At 44.5% G+C, this 23,301-nt stretch overlaps 1 protein-coding gene across 3 annotated transcripts; it reads right to left on the minus strand.

Annotated features, from left to right (window-relative positions):
- Positions 1 to 1,073: 1,073 nt before the first annotated feature.
- On the minus strand, positions 1,074 to 22,785 carry LOC117042726 (zinc finger protein 501-like). 3 transcript variants are annotated; one of them, XM_033142350.1, is made up of 4 exons: positions 22,586 to 22,610; positions 20,088 to 20,213; positions 16,010 to 17,405; positions 1,074 to 2,818 (listed from the first exon to the last, which is right to left on the minus strand). In XM_033142350.1, exons 2-4 carry the CDS (start codon positions 20,119 to 20,121, stop codon positions 1,810 to 1,812), a joined length of 2,439 nt encoding a protein of 812 aa, XP_032998241.1. In that variant the 5' UTR covers positions 20,122 to 20,213; positions 22,586 to 22,610; the 3' UTR covers positions 1,074 to 1,809. The 3 variants fall into 3 exon arrangements, with proteins under 3 accessions (XP_032998241.1, XP_032998239.1, XP_032998240.1); XM_033142348.1 differs by lacking the exons at positions 1,074 to 2,818; positions 22,586 to 22,610 and adding an exon at positions 22,764 to 22,785 and having other exon boundaries at positions 15,852 to 17,405; XM_033142349.1 differs by lacking the exon at positions 1,074 to 2,818 and having other exon boundaries at positions 15,852 to 17,402.
- Positions 22,786 to 23,301: the final 516 nt, after the last annotated feature.

Below are 23,301 nucleotides of genomic sequence, written 5' to 3' on the forward strand. Positions count from 1 at the left end.
GGAAATTCCAACTAAACATCAGGTAGAATTTTCTGGCAGAAAGAGCCGTTTGACAGTGGAATAGACTCCCTTGGGAGGTTGTGGACTCTCCTTCCTTGGAGGTTTTTAAGCAGAGGTTGGATGGCCATCTGTCATGGGTGCTTTAGCTGTGATTCCTGCATTGCAGGGGGTTGGGCTAGATGACCCTTGGGGTCCTTCCAACTGTGATTCTATGAGGACAATCACATATTGTGGTGAACAGGGATTTTCAACTCTGACAAATTTGAAAGATCAGAAGAGAAAGGCTTCTTTGTGTTGATGAGATGATCTCATAGCCACACAAATGGCCCAAATGAGAGGGGCAATATTGCAAAACAGTTGGAAGCCCTTGATCATGTTAGCTGAAGAGGAAGGGGTATGTCAAAAACTCAATTGATCTGTCTGTGTCTGAGGGTAGTCCTTCTAGGACAGGGGTAGGCAACCTAAGGCCCGTGGGCCGGATGCGGCCCAATCGCCTTCTCAATCCGGCCCGTGGACGGTCCGAGAATCGGCGTGTTTTTACATGAGTAGAATGTGTCCTATTATTTAAAATGCATCTCTGGGTTATTTGTGGGGCTTAGGAATTTGTTCATTTCCCCCCAAAAAATATAGTCCGGCCCACCACATGGTCTGAGGGATGGTGGACCAGCCCATGGCTGAAAAAGGTTGCTGACCCCTGCTAGGATGTTCTCACAAACTGTCACCTGTACAATGACCCCAAATTTCTGCCAGTTCCCACTTACTGTTTTCCTTCGGGAAACAAAAATAATTTCTGGCATAAAATTACCCAGAAATGCATTGAATTTTGCCATTAGGCAAATGTTTCTCTAAGTAATGTTTCCCTCTCTTCTCTGTGTTTTTGCAACCTTTCATTTATTCTTTTACAATAAAGAACAGCGGCTTTTGTTCTCCACATATAATGAAAGAAATGAAATGTTGTAAAACTACACAGATTTTTTTTTGTTGCCCTCCGCCCCCAAATCTCTGAGCTACAAGAGAATCCAGGCATTCCAATGCTTACCCATCCTTCTGATTCCTTGGAATAAAGACGATGGTTATCTTTAGGATATATGGTTTTATTTGCACATATATACAGCCTTAAGAAAGGATGCAGTGGCTCACAGCACAAACACTCAGATCTTGCCTTCCCATTAGGTTTCCAGGGTCAGTTCTCCAGCTTCCAGCATCACACACCAAAAACAAACACCCCCTAGGATGACTCAGGCATGCAGTCAGGTGAGGGGTGGGTGGGGTAGTGCCTATCCCTTCCTGGAAGCATCTTCAGTTGTCACTACGCCAACACATATCTTCCTACCCAAGTCTTCAAGTTGCTGATGAGACCAGCCAGGGTAATTATTTTAACAAAGGACTTGACTTGTTTCACCAGGTTTTCTCTTGCAGATTCCAACCTTTCTCACGGAGCTAAGAAGGCAGAAAACCCAGTGGGAATAATCTGCTTGCATGTCTACCTAGCTGAATCATGTGGCCCTCCAGGCCTTTTTGGTGGCCCTCAACCACTATTGATACTCCCCCTCCCAACCACCTAGCAAGTAACCAGGAGGGCTCATAAGGAGCAAAAATACCTGTCTCTACTGGGCCTTTGTTGCAATAACAGCTTATCACAAGTCTTCTTTGGGCAGTCCTAGTTATTTTCGGGCCTTGGTTGCCTTTGGTGCCCCCCCCTCCCTGCATATCAGTATGTATGTGTTGTGAATCCTGCTTTTGTACCAGCTATGCCCTCACAATTCCTAAGGCCTAGCTTGTTTAGTCTGAAAGTCTGAGGAACAGACCTCAGGCAGGTTTCTTCATTGTGTGGGTTTTCTGATGTGTTTTAAGGTTTCTGCTTTTGCTAAACCTCTTCCCACACTCCTTGCATTGATAGGGTTTCTCGCCTGTGTGAGTTCTTTGATGTAAAGTAAGACTACTGCTCACGCTGAAGCTCTTTCCACACTCCACACATTTATATGGTTGCTCTCCTGTGTGGGTTCTTTGATGTGCAGAAAGGCTTCCACTCACACTGAAACTTTTCCCACATTCCATACATTGATATGGCTTCTCTCCTGTGTGGGTTCTCTGATGTGCGGTAAGGTTTCCGCACTGACTGAAAGTCTTTTCGCATACCGAGCATTTATATGGTTTCTCTCCTGTGTGGGTTCTTTTGTGAGCAGTAAGACTTCCACTATCACTGAAGCTCATTCCACACTCCAAACATTTATATGGTTTTTCCCCTGTGTGGGTTCTTGCATGTGCAGTGAGGTGCTGATGTTGACTGAAGGTCTTTCCACATTCCAAGCATTTATATGGCTTTTCGCCCATATGAGTTTGTCGGTGTGTATTCAGGTTTCCACTTTTGTTAAAGCTTTTCCCACACTCCATACATACATATGGTTTCTCCCCTGTGTGGGTCCTTAAATGTAAAGTAAGGCTACTGCTTACAGTGAAGCTCTTTCCACACTCCATGCATTTATATGGCTTCTCCCCGGTGTGAATTCTTTGATGTGAAGCAAGGCTACCGCTCACACTGAAGCTTTTCCCACATTCCAGGCATGTATATGGTTTCTCCCCTGTATGGGTCCTTTGATGTGAAGCCAGACTTCCACTTACACTGAAGCATTTCCCACATTCCAAGCATTTATATGGTTTCTCTCCTGTGTGGGTTCTTGCATGTGCACAAAGACTTCCACTGTCAATGAAACTTTTCCCACACTCCAGGCATGTATATGGTTTCTCGCCTGTGTGGGTTCTTTGATGTGTAGCAAGACTACTGCTCACGCTGAAGCTTTTTCCACATTCCATGCATCTATACGGTTTCTCTCCTGTTTGGTTTCTGCAGTGTCTGGTTAATATTGGTTCATTTTTTAATATTTCCTCCTCTCCTAGAATATTTTCACTTCTCTTTCCTTTCTGATCTTGTGTGGCCAGAGGTTTGTGGATGCCAGCGTCCTGAGAAGTGCTGGGCATCTTCACATTCTTTGAATGGTTTCCCTTGAGCCTATTTTGTTCCATTTGATTTCCAAATGTCTCTGTTCCTGCTTCAGCTTGGGCTGTTTCTAGTGACACCACCAATGGGTTCCTATAATTCACACTGTCTTGCTCATCACCTGTTTGGGGGAGTGGAAATCCCGTAAAGAGATTAATACAGTAACTAATAATTTCAACAAGCACAATTACCAGCTACTATTTTTTTAAAACAACTCAAAAATCTCCCCTTGCTGCAACCTGTATCACCTTTTGAATATGCTAATGTCTCAGAAAATAACCTGAGTTCCTTTTGGTCCATTTCCTACTTGATTTCAGTAAGTGTAGAAATGGATGAGGTTTTTTCTTCTTCTGTGATACAACTGTGATCTCAATTTCTGCAACTTAATATAATAAGGGTGTTTGTGTATATGAGAACCCCAGCAACATATGCACTCTGTATATTTATAAAGGACCTTGAAAGTGACCGAGAGGGTGGTGCAACTCTTCTGAGAGGAAATGTGACAATGAACCAATCTTTATAGGCAAGAAAAATGGCAAGTAAAGCAGGTATATGATGCAAATAACATAATGCATGATGGAGAGAGAGATTAAGAGAGATTTTATTCCCTTATCATAATACTATAACTCTGGGTCAGCCCAGGAAGCTGAATGTTGGAAGATTTATGGCAAGAGGAAGTTCTTCTTCCCATGACACATAATTTAACTATGGAATTCGTTCCCATAAGAGGCCTGGGCAGTGAGTGATTTCAGGCTGCAAGACAAGTGCTCACGTTATGGAAGGCACACAAAAATGAAAATAAAAGATAGCAACGAATCTGTTCACACACAAAAAGACTTGCTCCCTGATAGCTAGCTTTCTACATGCCATGATATTTTTCTTTTCTTTTTGCAATGGCTGTGTGAAAGGGAGGATTAAATTCCACTTAGTTCCTACCAAGAGCCTGAGGTTTATCACCTCATCTACTGTTTGGGAGAAAAAGGCTGCAGGAGGATATAGCATTACACTCGCATCCATGACTAACACTGCAAGCATCACTTCTCCTTTAATGGAAGTGTAAGCGTGTGTGTTTGTGTGTGTGTGTGTGTGTGTGGCAACAGCCAAGGCCAGGTCTAACACAGTGTAGAAGGCATGTCCAGAGCACATGGTCAAGCCTCCCATTTCCACACTGGCATCCTTACATGGCCCTGAGAAATATCACAAAAAGGACCAACACTGGGCAAACTTGGGCCAGTAGCTGCCTCTAAGCATAACGTACATCACAGGGTTGCTGTGAGGATAAAATGGGGGTGGGGAGAGAGCTATGTACACCACCTTGAGCTCCTTGGAGGAAAGGTGGGATAGAAATATAATAAATATATAAAAGAAATCAATAAACATGTATCAACCAAGGAAAGTCCTTACCCAGAGTGGCCATATTCCCACAATTCTCTGGCATGGCTTTCTTGGAGAGCTTTTTAGCCTGGATCGAGGAGATCTCACTCCACTTTGGTGAAATAATACAGCTGCCTCCTCAAAGGATTCCAGCCCCTGAAAAAAATAAAGAACACAAACACATCCACCGAGCCGCTGAGCTCAGCTTTACATTACCCTCAGCCTGCAGGTCTCCTCAGCTCCATTTGGCACCCTTGGTGACAAAAACAACCCTCTCAGTGAGGACTGAGCTAATCTTGGGGTTGGTGACAGAGAGTGAAGCATTTAAGAGGCTCTTGCAATGGAAAGAATGCAGATATTTCGGGCCCACTTTGGATTTGGACACATCATCAGCCCCCATTACCTACCTCCCCTTGCTGCAGAGCGCAAAACTGTGGCGGGATTGTTCCCTCCCGTGCAATTTGGGGTGCCCCCTCCCTACTGCCTCTCAGGTTGTTTTTGCCGCGTTTGCAGCACCCAAGTGGCCTCCGGGATGGGGCGCAAGCCTTGGCCGTGTTTCTGGAGGTCCTGGGGTGCCCAGGGGACGCGACCCCCCCCCCTCTCAGCCTCTCTGATGCGGTCCAAAGGAAAGCAGAGCAATGCATTTGACACCAGCTGGGCTGCAGCAGTTGCCAGAGGGAGGCATACAGGATCCAAGCATCCTTCCCCCAACACTGAGGCTTTACCTCTTTGCCAAGGAATCTCAGGAGCCTCAGTCCCTTTCCTGGAGCATAAAAAGGAGCGTGTTTTACTATTGCCTTGCCCACTTCAATTTCTTTCCCCCTCTCCTGCCTCTCTAGGAATCTCTCTCTTTTTTAAAAAATAAAAATTTTATTGGTATTAGAGCTGCCTCTCTAGGAATCTCAACTCAATTGGTTTAACCCTTGGAGCGCCAGGCAGTGCGCTCTCGCGCTCTCTCTCTCCACTCCCACGTCGCATTCTGCAAACCTTCACAACTCTGAGCGGTCAAACCCTACGCCAGAGGATAAATGGACATAAATCTGATATCAGGAATCACAAGACAGAGAAACCAGTAGGAGAACACTTCAATCTCCCAGGACATTCTATAAAAGATCTCAAAGTAGCTGTCTTAATACAAAGGAATTTCAGAAATAGACTGGAAAGAGAAGTGGCTGAATTGCAACTAATCACCAAACTTAAAACCATGGAGAAACCTGGTTTGAACAAAGACATTGGATTCTTATCTCATTATACATAACAAAGCTATCTTTAGCCATCTCACCCCTTCCCTGTCAGGTTTTCTGGGCATCTTAGAGTTAATGATGCAAGAGGCGTTCTGATCCTGGGAGTTTAGCCTTGCCCACTGTAATACGGGCACTTTTCCTTTGTCTAGAAAAGGGGAGGTTTGGTTTCACTTTCCCCTTCTCTGCATTCTTCGCCTCATTCTGTGTTCAGTGTACTGTTACTGCTGAATGTGAGCTTGCTGCAAGCATGCAGCTCAAGTCTGGAGGACTTGTGTGTGTGTGCTACTAAATAAAGTCTAGTTTAGTTTAGTAGCACTGGCGTCTGTCAAGTTATTTCACGACGCCACGGAGAAGCAGACCTAAAAAGCCATCGCGACGCTGTGCTTAACTCTGCAATTGGAGAACGCTCGGGACGCAGCAGAAGTGTGCCTGGGCGCCATTGATGTCGGAGACGATCGTAAAGGTGATTGAATGCAGTGCCGGCCAGCAGCACTACTTGGGTCAAAGGTTTTATGACCCAATATCAACACTATTCAAAACAGGTTATGGCTTAATGGCTTAATTGCTTTATTGCCAAGAAGCTACGCTTTGATGGCGAGGCGTCCTGAGGAGATTGATTGCCAGGACGGGAGGTCTGCATGTCTGCGGGGCCGGCAGCCGATAGCCCAGCTGGAGGACTGTTTTGTGCCATGCTTTTGAGGCACAAAGCAGGGAAACCTCGCTGGTGAAGAGAAGCCGTTTTCCGGAGCTGGGAGCTGAGAGGCGAGTGCTGAGTTTGCAGCCACGTGAGTTACCTCAAGCCCCAGGGGGGAGATGGCGCAGTCCCATGAGAGTTTCGTGCCACCCTTTCCAAGGTTGGATGGGAGAAACTGGCAAGATTGGGCCAAGAAAATGGAGATATTTCTGATTGCTAAAGATCTTTGGACTTGTACTCAGAGCCCACCAGTTCAAGCCCCTGCTGCTGAAGCTGCTGCAGCACTTAAGAAAGACCAGAGGGCTACTGCTCACATAGTCATGGGCATAGAGGAAGAGCTGATGGTGCACATAGACGCTGCCACTAACGCCCACCAAATTTGGGAGTGTCTTAAGCGTGTGTTTCAAAGAACGTCAGCTGGTGCCAAACTTCATACAACTAGACAGCTGTTTGAGTTACGTTTGCAAGAAGGAGGCTGTGTGCGTCAACATGTGGCCAAAATGCTGGCACTCTTCAACAAGTTGAGACAGCTGAATGTTCCTTTCTCAGAGGAACAAAAGGTCTATATCCTTTTGAGCTCACTAGACCCCAGTTATGAGACTCTTTCCCTAACGCTGGAGTCCATGCCTGCAAGCCAGTTGAATCTGGACTATGTTACTGGGAGGCTGCAGGACGAACAGGACCGGAGGCAGAGAGAGAAAGGGAAAGCTGTTAAGGGGGGTTGCTTTTTGCCTAAGCCCAGGAGTGGAGAAAACGCTGAGAGCTCTGTTAAAGCTTTTGCAGCTAAGCGCTGTTATCTATGCAATTCTGATAACCATCTTCAGGCAGACTGCGATCAGGCTGACTTCAAAGATGGTTTCCATGGCAACCGGGAGATGAAAGGAAGACCACGTCGTGGGAGAAGAGGACCTTCCAGAGCAAGCAGAGGAGGGGCTGGAGCCCACTGCAAAGCAGCTGCATATGCCTTGGTTGGAAAGACAGTTGCTACCCCCAAGCTGCGTTGGTTAATAGACAGTGGTGCGGGGAGACATCTAGCGCCACCTAGCAGCCAGTTGCGGAACTGCAGGCCGATCCAAGATGCAACTGCAGTCACTCTGGCTGATTCAACCACAAGACCTGTTACCAAAACTGGTGTTATGTTCATGCCTTGTCTTAATGATGATATTGATGTGTATGTTTTAGATGGTATGAAATTTGGTTTACTTTCTGTTTCAGCTTTAGACAATGCAGGTTATCTGGTCAGTTTTGGGAACCAGGTATGCACCATCTCCAAAGATGGGAAACAATTGGTCCAGGTGAAAGGCCATGATGGGGTGTATATGCTGGAAACTGACAACAGCGCCACAGAGAGGGCGCAGGGTGCTGAGACAAGTAATGGCATCTCTGAGGAGACTCAAGCTCAGTATGCCAACTTACCCACGCATGATCAGTGTTTGCATTTATGGCATCGCAGATTCTCGCACGTGAATTGGAAATACGTGCGCAAGCAGGTAGAGTGCACTGATGGTTGTAAAATGAAGGAGTGCTCCAAGTTTCTAGACTGTAGAGCTTGTAAAAGAGCCAAAGTGCATTCTTGCAGCTACCCATCGTCTGATAGGGTGACCAAGCAAGCTTTCGAGCTTGTGCATGCGGATCTCTGTGGTCCGATGGGGGTGCCAAGCATGGGTAATTCTCGTTATGTTCTTTGTCTCACTGATGATTTTAGTCGAGCAGGATGGATTTTCACGCTCAAAGACAAGGGGCAAACAGCGAAGGAGATTATAGAATGGGTGAAAGCAGTAGAGGTGGAGTTTGGAACCCGCGTGAAAGCGTTTCAGACAGACCGAGGCACAGAATTTACTGCATCTAAGCTGCAGGATTTCTTTCGTGCCAAAGGTATCAAGCATAGAAAAACTGCTCCTTATTCTCCTCAAGAGAATGGTGTTTCTGAGAGGAGGAATAGAACAATGCAGGAGGCAGTAGATGCTCTCTTGTTTGACTCAGGCTTGCCAAGATGCTATTGGGCTGAAGCCTGGAGAACTGTCTGCCACACTCTTAACAGGACATACAGTTCCGTGATAGGGACCACGCCCTACTTTCTACTTTATGGAAAGAAGCCCAAGGTCCACTATTTTCGGACTTTCGGGGCAGAAGCTTGGGTTCTTATCCCCAAACATTTACGTAGAAAGGGCAGTCCAAGGTCACAAAAGTTGATTTTCTGTGGCTACGAGACAGGTTCGAAAGCATGGAGATTTGCTTTCCCAAATGGCGATCGTTCACGAGTCATAATCAGTAGGAGCGCTGAGTTTTGTGAGCAGCAAGGCTGGAAAAGGATTCATGGAAATCCTGAGGTGCTCACAGATCCGTTCAGCGATCTTGACTATGAAGATCAGCCAGTTACACCTGCCAGTGGTGCAGAAGGTGGTCAACCTGCTGGTGTTTCGGGCCGCATTCCCGAACACGACCAGGGTGCAGTGTCAGAGGGGGCAATCCCAAAGAGACAGGTGAAGACAGAACCAAGGAGTGCACCCACATCTCCAGAAGCAGCTAGGAGAGGCAAGCGAGGTAGGTCTCCAAGGTCCCCAACTGGGAAGCCCAGTCCAGGGGGACATAGCAAGCGCAGTAGGTCGCTTGGTGGTTCACCAGACGCCAGGGACTCCCAGGCTGAGTCTAGCACGTCTGGGTCAGGGGGCGAGTCACCAGTGGTGCCACGGCGTTCCAAGCGCACTACAAAGGGGAAACCTCCTGACAAGTTCCAAGCCACTAATGTTTGGGCCGGTTTTGCTCACTGCGAACCGGAAAGTTTCGCTGAGGTGCAGAGATTACCTCAGGCAGAATCCAGCAAGTGGCAACAAGCAATGGAGAAAGAACTTAGTGCCATGAAATCTCTTGGAGTTTTCACGCTGACCACTTTGCCAGCTGGACAGCAAGCTGTGAGCTGTCGCTGGGTCTATAGATTGAAACCCACTGCAAGTGGAGAGCCACAATATAAGGCTAGATTGGTGGCAAGAGGTTTCAGTCAGAGGCCAGGAGTGCATTACTCACAAGTCTATGCACCCACGTCCCGTAGTGAAACAATGAGATTGCTTCTTGCTGTAGCAGCGCAGAGAGGCGCAGAAGCTGCTCATTTTGACATTGATGTCGCCTACTTAAATGCACCGCTGCAGGAGGAAATCTATATGCTACCTCCTCCGGGTTTTGAGGGCGACAGGCCAGGTCTAGTATGGAGGCTACACCGCTCCATTTATGGTCTCAAACAGTCCGCGAGAAACTGGAATCAGTGTCTCGACCAAGCGCTGGAGAAGCTAGGCTTCAGGAAAAGCCATGCGGACAACTGTTTGTACATAAAAGGGAAAGGTCAGCAACAAGAATTGGCCCTGATCTTTGTCGACGACATTGTTCTAGTGGCCAACACAAACAAACAGGTGCAGGAGTTTGCAAGTAAGCTGAGGCAGCACTTCAAACTCAAGGAGTTGGGTCCTGTGAACATGTATCTAGGGGTTCAGATTCACAGAGACCAAGATGGCAGTTTTGTGTTGAACCAGAGCGCAAAGATTGATCAGTTACTCAGGAAATTTAATATGGCAGACTGCAAAGGTGCAAGGACACCAATGGAGACGAGTTTTGTAACTGACAACCAATCTGTTGAAAAAAGAGAGTTTGAGAACCAAGAGGTGTATCAATCTGCTCTTGGAAGCCTGCTCTATCTCTCACAGTGGAACAGGCCCGATATTGCATTTGCAGTTAATCTGCTGAGCCAAGAGGCAGCAAAGCCCAGTGTGATGGCATGGAATGGGGTCAAAAGAGTCCTTAGATATTTGCAAGAGACCAAAGAGTTTAGCCTCACACTGACAGCCCAAGGTGATGAACAGCTCCAATGTTGGGTGGATGCTGATTGGGCTTGCGGCTCAGACAGAAAGTCAATTTCTGGAATAGTGGTAAAATTTGGAGGTTCTGTAATTGGCTGGAGATCAAAAAAGCAGAGTTTAATTGCTCTATCATCAACTGAGGCAGAGTTCAGTGCTCTTTCAGAAATGTGTCGAGAGCTTGAATTCTACAGGTGCCTAGTGCAAGAAGTGTGTGAGAAGTGTTACCTACCCATCACCATATGGGAGGATAACCAGCCATGCCTGAAGCTGGCTGAATCCGGCCAATTCAACGCTCGAACCAAACACCTGGATATTCGGTTCAAAAATGTGCATGAGAGCGTTAGGACAAATGTGGTCAAGCTGAAATATTGTCCTAGCGAAATGAATCTTGCCGATGGATTCACAAAGCCCTTGAGTTTCCAGAAACACGAAGTTTTCTGTGATGGGTTAAATGTTAAATGAAATGTATATATGTCTACCCAGGATTGCGAACGAGAGGGGGTGTCAGGTTTTCTGGGCATCTTAGAGTTAATGATGCAAGAGGCGTTCTGATCCTGGGAGTTTAGCCTTGCCCACTGTAATACGGGCACTTTTCCTTTGTCTAGAAAAGGGGAGGTTTGGTTTCACTTTCCCCTTCTCTGCATTCTTCGCCTCATTCTGTGTTCAGTGTACTGTTACTGCTGAATGTGAGCTTGCTGCAAGCATGCAGCTCAAGTCTGGAGGACTTGTGTGTGTGTGCTACTAAATAAAGTCTAGTTTAGTTTAGTAGCACTGGCGTCTGTCAAGTTATTTCACGACGCCACGGAGAAGCAGACCTAAAAAGCCATCGCGACGCTGTGCTTAACTCTGCAATTGGAGAACGCTCGGGACGCAGCAGAAGTGTGCCTGGGCGCCATTGATGTCGGAGACGATCGTAAAGGTGATTGAATGCAGTGCCGGCCAGCAGCACTACTTGGGTCAAAGGTTTTATGACCCAATATCAACACTATTCAAAACATTCCCTTTCCCTGCAAGACTAATTGCAGCCGAGTCGTCAACAGGTTTTCCACACCTATCAGCCGATCACCCATTCCCACCACCCTTCTGAGTAATACCCCTCCCCACTCCCTCACTATATTTAAGGGTCTGGTGACTTCTGTTTCAGTGTATCTGAAGAAGTGTGCATGCAGACGAAAGCTCATACCAAGAACAAACTCAGTTGGTCTCTAAGGTGCTACTGGAAAGAATTTCCCATTTTGTTTCAACTCTGAGAGGTATTAACAGTCAGGGTACTCCGGGAATTGTAGCTCTGGCAGGGGAATATGGGGTCTGCCAGCAACCCTCAACACCCAGAGCAAGAACAGCAAGAAGGTTGGCGCAGCAAAAAGGTCAACATAAGAGCTGACAGCAAGTGCTGTTTGACAGTGGAAAAATCTCCCTCGGAAGGTGGTGGACACTCTTCTCTTTCCGCTCACACCAACCCACAGAGCTGCATAACCAAGCGTGGGTTTGAGCCTGCACCTCTGTGGTGCAAGCCCAGTGCTATAACCACTATGCAACACAGTCACTGTCCCTGCATAGGAAGCTGCCTTATAGCGAGTTAGAATCTAAGCAAAACAAATAAATAGGTTTTTTTTGCTGGAGGCCCCCCCCCCAAATAATAGTAGTAGTAGTAGTAGTAGTAGTAATAATAATAATAATAATAATAATAATAATAATAATAATAATTGTTGCACCTTTTTATTTATTTATTTTTCTCCTGTCCTCTGCAGAGCATCCATCAGTCTTGCATCCTCGAGAATCTCACCAGCTGAACTCCATTCCTGGCAAAAGAAGTGCGTTCACTGTAGCCACCCCCCACCCCACCCCCCTGTTTGACATGTCCTGCTTCTCTACTGGCTTGAGAGCAGTACATGTGAAAAGGATGTAGGAGTCTTGGTAGACCATAAACTTGACATGAGTCAACAGTGTGATGCAGCAGCTAAAAAAGCCAATGCAATTCTGGGCTGCATCAATAGGAGTATAGCATCTAGACCAAGGGAAGTAATAGTACCACTGTATTCCACTCTGGTCAGACCTCACCTGGAATACTGTGTCCAGTTCTGGGCACCACAGTTCAAGAAGGATACTGACAAGCTGGAACGTGTCCACAGGAGGGCAACCAAAATGGTCAAAGGCCTGGAAACGATGCCTTATGAGGAACGGCTTAGGGAGCTGGGTATGTTTAGCCTGGAGAAGAGAAGGTTAAGGGGTGATATGATAGCCATGTTCAAATATATCAAAGGATGTTATATAGAGGAGGGTGAAAGGTTGTTTTCTGCTGCTCCAGAGAAGCGGACACGGGGCAATGGATTCAAACTACAAGAAAGAAGATTCCACCTAAACATTAGGAAGAACTTCCTGACAGCAAGAGCTGTTCAGCAGTTGAATTTGCTGCCAAGGAGTGTGGTGGAGTCTCCTTCTTTGGAGGTCTTTAAGCAGAGGCTTGACAGCCATCTGTCAGGAATGCTTTGATGGTGTTTCCTGCTTGGCAGGGGGTTGGACTGGATGGCCCTTGTGGTCTCTTCCAACTGTATGATTCTATGATTCTAGGAAACACGCCTCGCTTTGTTTAATCCTACTACGAGGACCTCGTGCCAGCGGGTCCTTGCACCATGTTTGCAAACCTTTAAATTTCATTTTATTTGCACCTTCAGAATGGTTCTGTTTGTTCCAGGCTTTTCTCTGTCTTTGGAATAAACTAGGAGGAAGGTGAGAGGGAATCCTTTGATGCTGTGGTGATGGAGCAGCCTGTTCCTATTTTTCTCCTTGCCCAGAAGCTACAAAAGAGAAACAGCTTTGCTAGAAAACAGTCAAGGATGAGATACATGAGCCCCCCCCCCCCCCCCCCCGGTGGTGGTACTGGACTCCACCTCCCATCAGCCCCCGCCCAGCAGGCAGAGATGATGGGAGCTGCAAATCCACAACATCTGCAGAGCTGCAGGTTCCCCATCCAGCTCCTTGGAAGGTTCTCAGCTGGTGGTTTGTTATCCAGACCCGTTTTAATTCCAGCAAATGGCTAGATGAAATGTTTGGCTGCAAACCCCCCATTTTTGTTTCTCCCTGTCTGTGTTTGATCAAACTATAACCTGCCCCCCCCCAACCCCATTAGGCTACATAAATCTGCTAATGGAAATGCAGATGATAATGACATTGCTATATTGTACTCATATTGAAGAGGGGGAGAGAGGTTGAGAGCATATGGGTTAAGCCAGCCCTGCAAAATAACCCTGGTTTGCTGTCCCCATTTTTCTGGGAGTTTCATACAACAATTCCAAAGTGTAATCCAGTGCTGTTATCGAGAAGTATTGGGTATTTTAAGGAAATGCAGTGGGGAAGCTGTGGAAATTACTGCAGAAGAAAAGTGGGACGATGTTGTCTGGATGCACGGTCTCCTAGTAAATGGACAAGTCTTCTTCACTGAGAAATTATTTACAGAAGAGTAGGCACCAGGTCTACTCAGGCTTCACCACCACTCAGTCCCCAGAACTATCAGAAAGGATAGTTTATTAAGGTAGCTTTGTGATCACTCTCAGGCATCATTATCTCAGGACCTAGTAATATCAGCGGCATCATCAAAGGTTTGTTCCCCTGCTCATCTTCCATATCTGCATAAACGTATTATCCCAAAATACAGACGTGCTTTTACACTTGCAAAACTGGACGTTTTGCCATCTGCCGTACTTGAGGGTCGATTCCAAAAGATCTTACCTGAGAAAAGACTTTGCCCCTGTGGAGATGGTAGTACAGAAACAGTGGCACATGTCCTCCTGTCCTGCACCCTCTACAAAGATCTGAGGAATGAGATCATCACCCCACTCCTATTAACCATCCCAGGGCATCCAACCACAGCCATAATGCCCTTTCTTCTATCAAACCCAAAGGAGCAGATAACGGCTAAGGTTGCCAGGTTCATAGCAGAGGCAATTAGAATAAGGGCCACTCATCCTGATTGATGATTCAGGATTTTAAAATGTGCTTTTATATCAAATTCTCTTTTCTGTATACATTGTAATGTTTTATTGTTGCTACGGCCATTGGCTAATGCGAATAAAGTTTTATCTTCTATGCTACTAATTGCCAACATTACCACTCTGCATTCCACATGCAAACAGGTCAGAATTTACACAGAAGAATAAAGTGATGGCAACCTGAAATCAGAAAGGCCAGTGTTGAGAAATTGGGTTAGCTTCTGAAATTTCTCAAGACTCTGGCAGTTCATTACCACACTGATCTTGTTTTTTTAAAAAATACACTTTCAAAGTTTCACAATTCACCACTTGAATCTTTTATTCTTTGTGTATTTAAAGCATTAATTTAAAAAGAAGCTAAAGGTTAGTAGTGAAGTTTTCAGGTGCAACTGATCCTATTTTTTTATTACATCTCAACTGTTACATTAAAAATGGACCAAACACAAATCACCAACAACTTCTAATCTCTAAAGTAACTTTGACAGGAAATGCAATTTGCAAAGGATGGAGTTCAATGTTGCACCATTACAAATGTTTCATCTGCACAAGCATTCCAGCTAGCTGGTTGCAACACCCCTCCTCCCCCCTATGCTTTACTTTGGGGATTCTCCTGAACTGCCGCTTCGGCCAATTTTGGGGGGCTTGGGTGGGACCGCCCCCATTACACGATGACTTCTGCTGATGGAATTGATAAGGTGAATCTCAACCAGTGTTGGAAAGTGTGCAGTGGGTCTCATAAATGCACCTAAGAAATAGATCAAGTATTAAAAAAACTAGGAAAGATGGAAAATCAGCCACCATATATATTTCGACTACTTCTACACCATCTAATAACTGGAGCTTTTATAAACTTGGCCCCATCTCTCAAATACAGACTGGTCACACATTTCCTTCCCACCATTAATTACTGCAACACATTATTAGTCTCACTGCTTCCTTTCTCAAATCTGCCCACTCCATCTTCTGCTAATTTAATCTACACTGTCCAACTTTACTGATTATTTCCTACTATTCATATCCTCTTTTTTTTTAATCCACCCCATTAACCTTGGATGTGGGTGTAGGGGACATTTTCCAAAGACATTTACCATGCAGTGTGTGTTCCCAATGGGCAACCTTTCTTGCTGCACCAATAAAAACTGTAATCCAAAGAGCAAATTCTAGTGTAGGTACTGATGGAAGGGATAATATCCAGGAACATGAGTGAAGAATACCTACTGTATTTGGGGGAAACAGAAAAAAGCATAATGAATCCTAAAATATCAAAGAATTTGTCACAGAAGCATGCCAGTGGGTTCTGATCTGTGTAGGTTCTCTGAAGTCTAAGATTTGTGTTGATTCTGCATCACACACATTCCAGAGGTTTCTTCCTTATGTGGATTCTTTGATGTCCCCTGTGAAACTCATTTCATATACATTTATATGGCTTCCTCCCTGTGTGAGTTCTTTCCTGTGTAGCAAGTCTGTTCTCAGAGTGCATGTATTTAAATAATTTCACTCCTGCCTGCATAAAAGAAACCACTTTTATCTAAATCTTTCTTAATTTACACATTTATTCCGTTTTTTGAATATTCCGTAACCATTTTGCTGTCTCTCTTACGCAATTTCTTTTGATCCATACTAAGATCTTTATTGATGATCATGGGCCATATTAGAGTTGGAATACAACAACTTCTGTGGGAAACCAGGGTGGGAAAGGCTCTCTTAGGCATTTATATTCTTCTCACATTTTTTGCTGCCAAGAAAGCTTTCAATCAAGATTGAAGCTTGGTCCAAACTCCATGCATTTATATAGTTGTTTCTTTGTGTGGGTTCTTTGATGGGTAGTAACACTTCCACTCTGACTGAAGCTTTTCCCACACACTAAGCATTTATATGGTTTCTCTCCTGTGTGAGTTCTCTGATGTGAAGTAAGGGTGCTGCTCACACTAAAGCTCTTTCCACATATCATGCATTTATAAGGTTTCTCCCCTGTGTGGGTTCTTTGATGTTTAGTAAGGTTTCCACTATCATGGAAGCATTTCCCACACATTAAGCATTTATATGGTTTCTCCCCTGTGTGAGTTCTTTGATGTGTATTAACGTGTGCACTCTGGCTAAAACATTTTCCACACTCCATGCATTTAAATGGCTTCTCCCCTGTGTGAGTTCTTTGATGTGAACTAAGCTTTTCGCTATTAATGAAGCTCTTTCCACACTCCACACATTTATAAGGTTTCTCTCCTGTATGGGTTGTTTGATGTGTTTTAAGGTTTGCACTTTGGCTGAAGCACTTTCCACACTCCATACATTTATATGGTTTCTCCCCAGTGTGGATTCTTTGATGTAGAGTAAGGCTACCACTCACACTGAAGCCTTTTCCACATTCCATGCATTTATACGGTTTCTCCATAGTGTGCATTTTTTTATGTTTAGTAAGGCTTCCACTGCCATGGAAGCACTTTCCACACAGTAAGCATTTATATGGTTTGTCTCCTGTGTGAGTTCTTTCATGTGTTTTTAGATTTACGCTCTGGGTGAAGCACTTTCCACACTCCCTACATTTATATGGTTTCTCGCCTGTGTGGGTTCTCTGATGTGTATTTAGGTTTGCACATTGGCTGAAGCACTTTCCACACTCCATACATTTATATGGTTTCTCCCCAGTGTGGATTATTTGATGTGCAATAAGGCTATTGCTCACACAGAAGCCTTTTCCACATTCCATACATTTATAAGGTTTTTCCCCTCTGTGAATCCTTTCATGTGAAGTGAGACTTCCACTATCACTAAAGCACTTTCCACACTCCGTACATTTATATGGCTTCTCCCCTGTGTGGGTTCTTTGATGTTTAGTAAGGTTACAGCTGACACTGAAGCTCTTTCCACATTCCATACATTTAAATGGTTTCTCTCCTGTGTGGGTTCTTTGATGGATAGTAAGGTTACCACTCACACTGAAGCCCTTTCCACATTGCATGCATTTATAGGGTTTCTCCCCTGTGTGGGTTCTGCGATGATTATTTAGTGTTGATTTGTCTTTGAACATTTTCCCGCACACTGGACACTTTTTCACTCTTTCAGTATCTGGTGGAAGTTGAGGGTGGTCTGAACATGGAGAAGCAGAGTATTTCTTCCTCCAATTCCTTGACCGCTTTCTGTCCTGCCTTTTTGATGTCCTTTGATTTCCAAATGTATTTCCCCCCACTTCATGCTTGATTGTTTTCAACGAATCCAAAGGTGGCTCCTCATAAATCTCATTATCCTTCCCATCACCTGCTTGGGAAGAAGAAAGGAAGGGGGGGGGGAAATGTTATTCAGCTATTTCCCAGACACTGAGGTTCTGAGGCAATGACCTACAAGATATTACAGAACAGAATGGAAGAAGAATTTTGGTCCAGAAAATCACTTGTCTATAACAGTGTTTCCCAATAATTACTCTGATTTCTCCCTGCAGAGCTGTTCTGTTCTGTGTTCTATTTTTTTTTAAAGAACTTAGACATTAATTTGCGTATTTTTTCCTCCCTCCCAATCTGTTTCCCTTTTGCCTTTTCAAACTGCAAATCTGAGGCAGGGACTGACTCACTTGTTTTAACCATCTGTATGGCCACTCTGAGAGTCTTTATTTTGGCTGAAGAATAGGATAAACAAACTAACTAATGAAGTATGATTACCAGCCAGTAATAAAGACATCTGTTTATATGTGAGTGTGACTGTATATTCATGGAATACTTGACTTCAGGAATAATTCTGAATTATGTTTTATTTATTTTCTAGCTGTAATCTACAACACCTCACCAGCAACAGGCAACACAGCAGATGAGGCTTAGCAATGTTTGGGAAAGGAGATTGCTGGAACCCGCTGCTCTGTTTATCAGGTTCAAACATTTAAAAAATAAATAAATTAAAGTTTTCCATATTAGCACAGTTCTATGATTCTATCTCTTATTCTGCTCTTTTAGATGCAGCATTTTGTGTTATGCCATGCCAAAAGAGCAATTTTACACTATGCCACGTTCCCACAGGGACAGTTTTGTGACTAGAGCCGACAACGTATTCTCATAATTCCGAATGTGTCCAGGGCCCCAAAAAGATTTAGCCAACACTGACCTCAAGAGTCCCTGTTACAGGTAGGTAGCCATGTTGGTCTGCCATAGTCAAAAAAAAAAAATAAAAAAAATCCTTCCAGTTGCACCTTAGAGACCAACTAAGTTTGTTCTTGGTATGAGCTTTTGTGTGCATGCACAATTATTCAGATACACTGAAACAGAAGACAAGAGTCCCTGAATGTTATGCTGATGCCTGAGCTGGTGACTCCTCCCAGAACTGCCGAGTGTGCCAAATGTAGCTTGCACCAGTGAAGAATCACAGAGAAGAGGGCTCAAGTAGCAAGTGGGGAAGTCCCATATTTATAAGTCTGAAAGGGCCTTTCCCCCTTTTTCTTCCCAATGTCTCAACAAATGAAACTGATTTGTAAAAATGATACATGTAAAAAATATGAGAGAGAGACATTGCACATACTTTTTTAAATCAAGAAACCTTTAATAAAAATACTTTTTAAAAATAATAATAATCTGAACATGAAAGGGCCTTTGAGTGGAAAGAGCCACAGGGAAAATGCCTGAACGGCTGACTAGCAAATTAGGTGAGGAATGTCTAAGTAACTAATAAGGAAAAAGGACGGAAATGTCAAATCGGCTATTACAGGTCAAAAATACTATATTCTGTAACAGAAACACCACACTGCCCTGAGCCTGCATGATCAAGGCATTACATTACTCACTGTGGCATGCTGAAGGGAACGTGAGCAGTGTAGTTCTGCCTTTGTTTCCCAGAGAGAGAGAGAGAGAGACCAGGTGGATAGTCAGTCTCTCATTGATTGGAATTGGAATTAATTTTGATAGGTTCTCCTTCTTGCAACAAAACACACACTCATAGACTCACTTAAGTGTAATCTTGCTTATTTGAATCCTTTCATGCAATAACCATTTTAGGGTTATGTAAGGACGTTCAGTGGTTGCTCATGAGGAATCAGCCGAACACAGAACTTCTAAAAACTAAGTTCTTTATTGTGCAGATATTTACAGTGGAGCAAAAGTTCAAACGTCCATCTCATCCCTCTGCAGAGTCCAGGAATGAACTCTTCTGGTTCTTTGTCCAGCAAAAGAGGCGCGGGATCCTGAACCCCCGCCTCCCCCTTCCACGTCTTTCCTGTCTGCGAACTCGGGGCGCAGGAAACTCTCCCTGTTTCCCGCTTTCCCCTTGGTGCTCAGGCTCTGCCATCCCTTCACAGCCCCTGCGCCGACTTCCTGCCTCTAACTCCCCCTCCCCACTGGAGGACTGGTTGCTTCCTGCAGAGGAGGGGGATGATGAACTGGTGAACAGAGGGGGTGGTTCCCTGTACTGCAAGCTCTCCCGGGATGCTACCTGCCGTGGGGAGGGGGGTTTCCTGACAGGTTACTTACTTTAAAATTGTTTAAAGTTTTATTTACATATGTACTTTTGATTTCTCCATCATAATACTGTCTTTTCATAACATGAGCTGCATTCACTGGTTAACTGCTGATACATTTAAAATAAAACTTTATTAAAGGGTTTTAGCCTCTGGGCCACAAAGGATATAGAAAGAGCTCTGCTGGATGAGGCCAGTGGCCCGTCTAGTCCAGCATCCTGTTCTCACAGTGGCCAACCTGATACCTGTTGGAAACCTGCCAAGCAAATGAGAACTCTCCCCTCCTGCAGTTTCCAGAAATGGTTTTCAGAAGCACTACTGCCTCCAAATTTGAAGGCAGAGCATAGCCATCCTCCATGAATTTGCTCAATCCTCTTTTAAAACCATCTTCTAAGTTGGTGGCTATCACTGGCTCCTGTGGGCCCTGTTTGGTCACCACTTGCTTGTCCACTGGTGTGATTTAAAAACTTCATTTTCAATACCAACCAAGGAATAAAAGACATTCTTACCCACAGAGGCCATGTTCTCATTGTTCTCTGGCATGACTTCCTTGTGAAGAGATCTTTGCCCTGAATTTTGGAGATCTCACCCACCTTGGTGGAATACACAGCCACTGCCTCAAAGTACACTACCCACTGAAAGAAAGAAATATTCTCTAATCAGAAATAATATATTCCTGAACTCCATATTTCCATTGAGTTCTTGCATTTCAATATTCACCACTAAATACCACTTCTTATACATGCTTATTCCGAAATGTTTTAGCTGTCCATTTTAACCAGGGTCCAGTAACCCTCATAATATGATAGATGCACAGATTATCTGGACTTTGGTTTTTGAGCTGTTTACATACCCCATGCTTTAAAGGGTTTTTTGTCATATACAGTACTATACATCATTAACTTATGGAATTTGCTGTCTTAAGTTGTACTAGCTGGCACTAGCTTGGATGTCTTTAAAAAGGAGATAAAACCAGGTAACAGAGAATCAGTATACTGTGACCCAGAATCGCCCTGCCCCTTCACGCCTGCTTGACAGCATCAATGTCCAGAAATTGCACTTTTACAAGTCACTCAAGTCAGCTGTGCTTTGGGAAATTAGGCAGGTATCCTTACTATATAATTTAGTTACGTATTCTTGCTTTCAATTTTTGCAATTTTTTGTCTATGTATTGTTTGGTTATTTATAAAACATATTTATATACCGTTATGTAACCAACAATATATCAAAGTGGTTTACATCAGTAAAACATAAAAATGTTCAATAAAAACCATAAAAAGTTATAAACAGACAGTTATAAACAGAAGGATGTTAACTTTTATGCTGTTCTATGTATACTACCAATTTGTTGATTGAGCCCTTTATAACTCTCTCTAAGTAACTATTATCTGGCCTAAAAAGAGGGTAGGTAATCCATTCTCCGCTGCCAAGCTTGGGAAAAAGCCAGCAAATCCATTCCACCACTGGACACACCACGCTACTTCTTTCTCAGGGCAAGCTCATACCCAAGGAGGCTACATAGCACTCTCTAACCTGGGCAGCAGCAGCTTGGGAGCCTCTACCATCAGAAGCTCAAGGGGGGTGGAAGTGGTGTTGGCCCCAGAGAGGGCCTTCTCTGTGGCAGCCCCTAAGCTGTGGAACACCCCCCCCCCCCCGAGGTGTGTCTGGCACCTTCATTATGTAGCTTTCAGGGAATGCTGAAGACGTGCCTCTTCATCCTGGCATATATTTTCTTTTTTATTTATTTATTTGGTTTTTCAAATTACAGTTTTACAATCACATATCCAATATATAACATAAAAACAAGATTCTAAAGACTCTCCTGGATTTCCCTCCTTCCCTCTATGGATCCTATTGTTAGCCATTTCCTCTTGCATCTTTTATAACAATCCGAATCTTTTACATCTCCGTTAAATCCAAAATTCACCATTAAACTACAAGTGTTATTCCAATTCTACTAACAATTTTAACAGTTTGCAACGGTTTTTAAGATAAATTATAAGTTTTCCCCATTCTTTATTAAAATTTTGGTCTTTCTGACTCTTCCTGTCATTTTTGCCATTTTGGCATAATCCATCAACTTAATCTGCCATTCTTCTCTGGTTGGGACTTTATCTTTCTTTCCATGTATTTTCAGGACCCAGGTTATTTCTAGGGTTTTGTTTTGAACAGTTTTTTGTTGTTGTAACCCACCCTGGGACCTCAGGGTGAAGGGAAGGTATGTAATACTGATATCAACAACAAGAACAATAACGATTTGCAGTCAGATAAATTTGTGTGACTGAGCCTCTTTTCTCTTCTGCAGCTCCCCCTCCCCATGTCCTGGGCAGGGAGAGGGTTTGAACCCCAACCCCAATCCTCTGAACACCCTCTTTGGTCCATCTCCAAGAGCCAATGGTGGTGAAGTGGTTAGAGACTGTCGGACTAAGGACTGGGAGCTCATGGCTGGAATCCCCCACCTCACTGGGCTTGACCTTGGGCCGTCGGCCGTCTTCTCGCAGCCTAACCCACCTCACAGGGTTGTTGTGAGGATGAAATGGGGAGTGGGGGGGAGGGAGAGAGAGAGAGAGAGAACCAGGGAAGCCACTTTGAGGAAGGGCAGGGAAGGAGCTGTGCAAATGCAATGAAATAGCAAACTAAATAGATCCAGTGTGGTGTAGTGGTTAAGAGTGGCAGACTCGTTATCTGGGGAACCGGGTTCGCGTCTCCGCTCCTCCACACGCAGCTGCTGGGTGACCTTGGGCTAGTCAAAACTTCTTTGAAGTCTCTCAGCCCCACTCACCTCACAGAGTGTTTGTTGTGGGGGAGAAAGGGAAAGGAGAATGTTAGCCGCTTTGAGACTCTTTCGGGTAGTGATAAAGCGGGATATCAAATCCAAACTCTTCTTCTTCTTCTAAATAAACAAACCCTGCCTACAGAAGCCCTACATGCAATTCCCAGAGGAAATTGGGGTGAGGGTCTTTCTCTCTCTTCTGCCTCTCCCCCCCAATCAATCCTTGGTTCCTACCTCTCTTCCAGTGTTGCACCTGAGTGAGTACCTGTCAGGGGGAAAGGAGGGGTATTAATAAATAACAACAATTCTAATAATACGCTGAAATAATAATAATAATAATAATAATAATAATAATAATAATAATAATAATAATAATGACGGCGACGTTGTCCCACCCTGTACGCGCACCCACCTCGCAGAGCAACCGCTCAAAGTATGTCAGCCAGCCTCTCTCCTGTTGGAAGACAAAAAGGAAGCGCCCCCCTCTATTCCTCCCCCATTAGACCATTTCCTGCCGCTCTAGGAAACAGAGCTCAGCTCATTTAACCCTTAGAGAGCCGAGTGGGTGGCCGAAAAGAAAAAAAGGCGCTCTTATCCTTGTCTTCGAACTTTTTTAAAAGCAGCATCTACAGAACCATAGAACTGTAGAGTTGGAAAGGGACTCCGGGGGTCATCTAGTCCAATGCAATGCAGAAATCTCAGCTGAAGCATCCATGACAGATGGCCATCCAACCTCTGCTTAAAAACCTCAAATGAGGGAGTCCGTGTTCCACTGTCGAACAGCTTGTAGGCCCTAAAATAATAATAAATAATAATAAATAATAATAATAATTTTCTTCCAGTAGCACCTTTGTTCAGTCGTTCAGTCGTGTCCGACTCTTCGTGACCCCATGGACCAGAGCACGCCAGGCATCCCTATCCTTCACTGCCTCCCGCAGTTTGGCCAAACT

Source organism: Lacerta agilis, chromosome 2 (genome assembly GCF_009819535.1).
Source record: "Lacerta agilis isolate rLacAgi1 chromosome 2, rLacAgi1.pri, whole genome shotgun sequence".
Classification (NCBI taxonomy): domain Eukaryota; kingdom Metazoa; phylum Chordata; class Lepidosauria; order Squamata; family Lacertidae; genus Lacerta; species Lacerta agilis.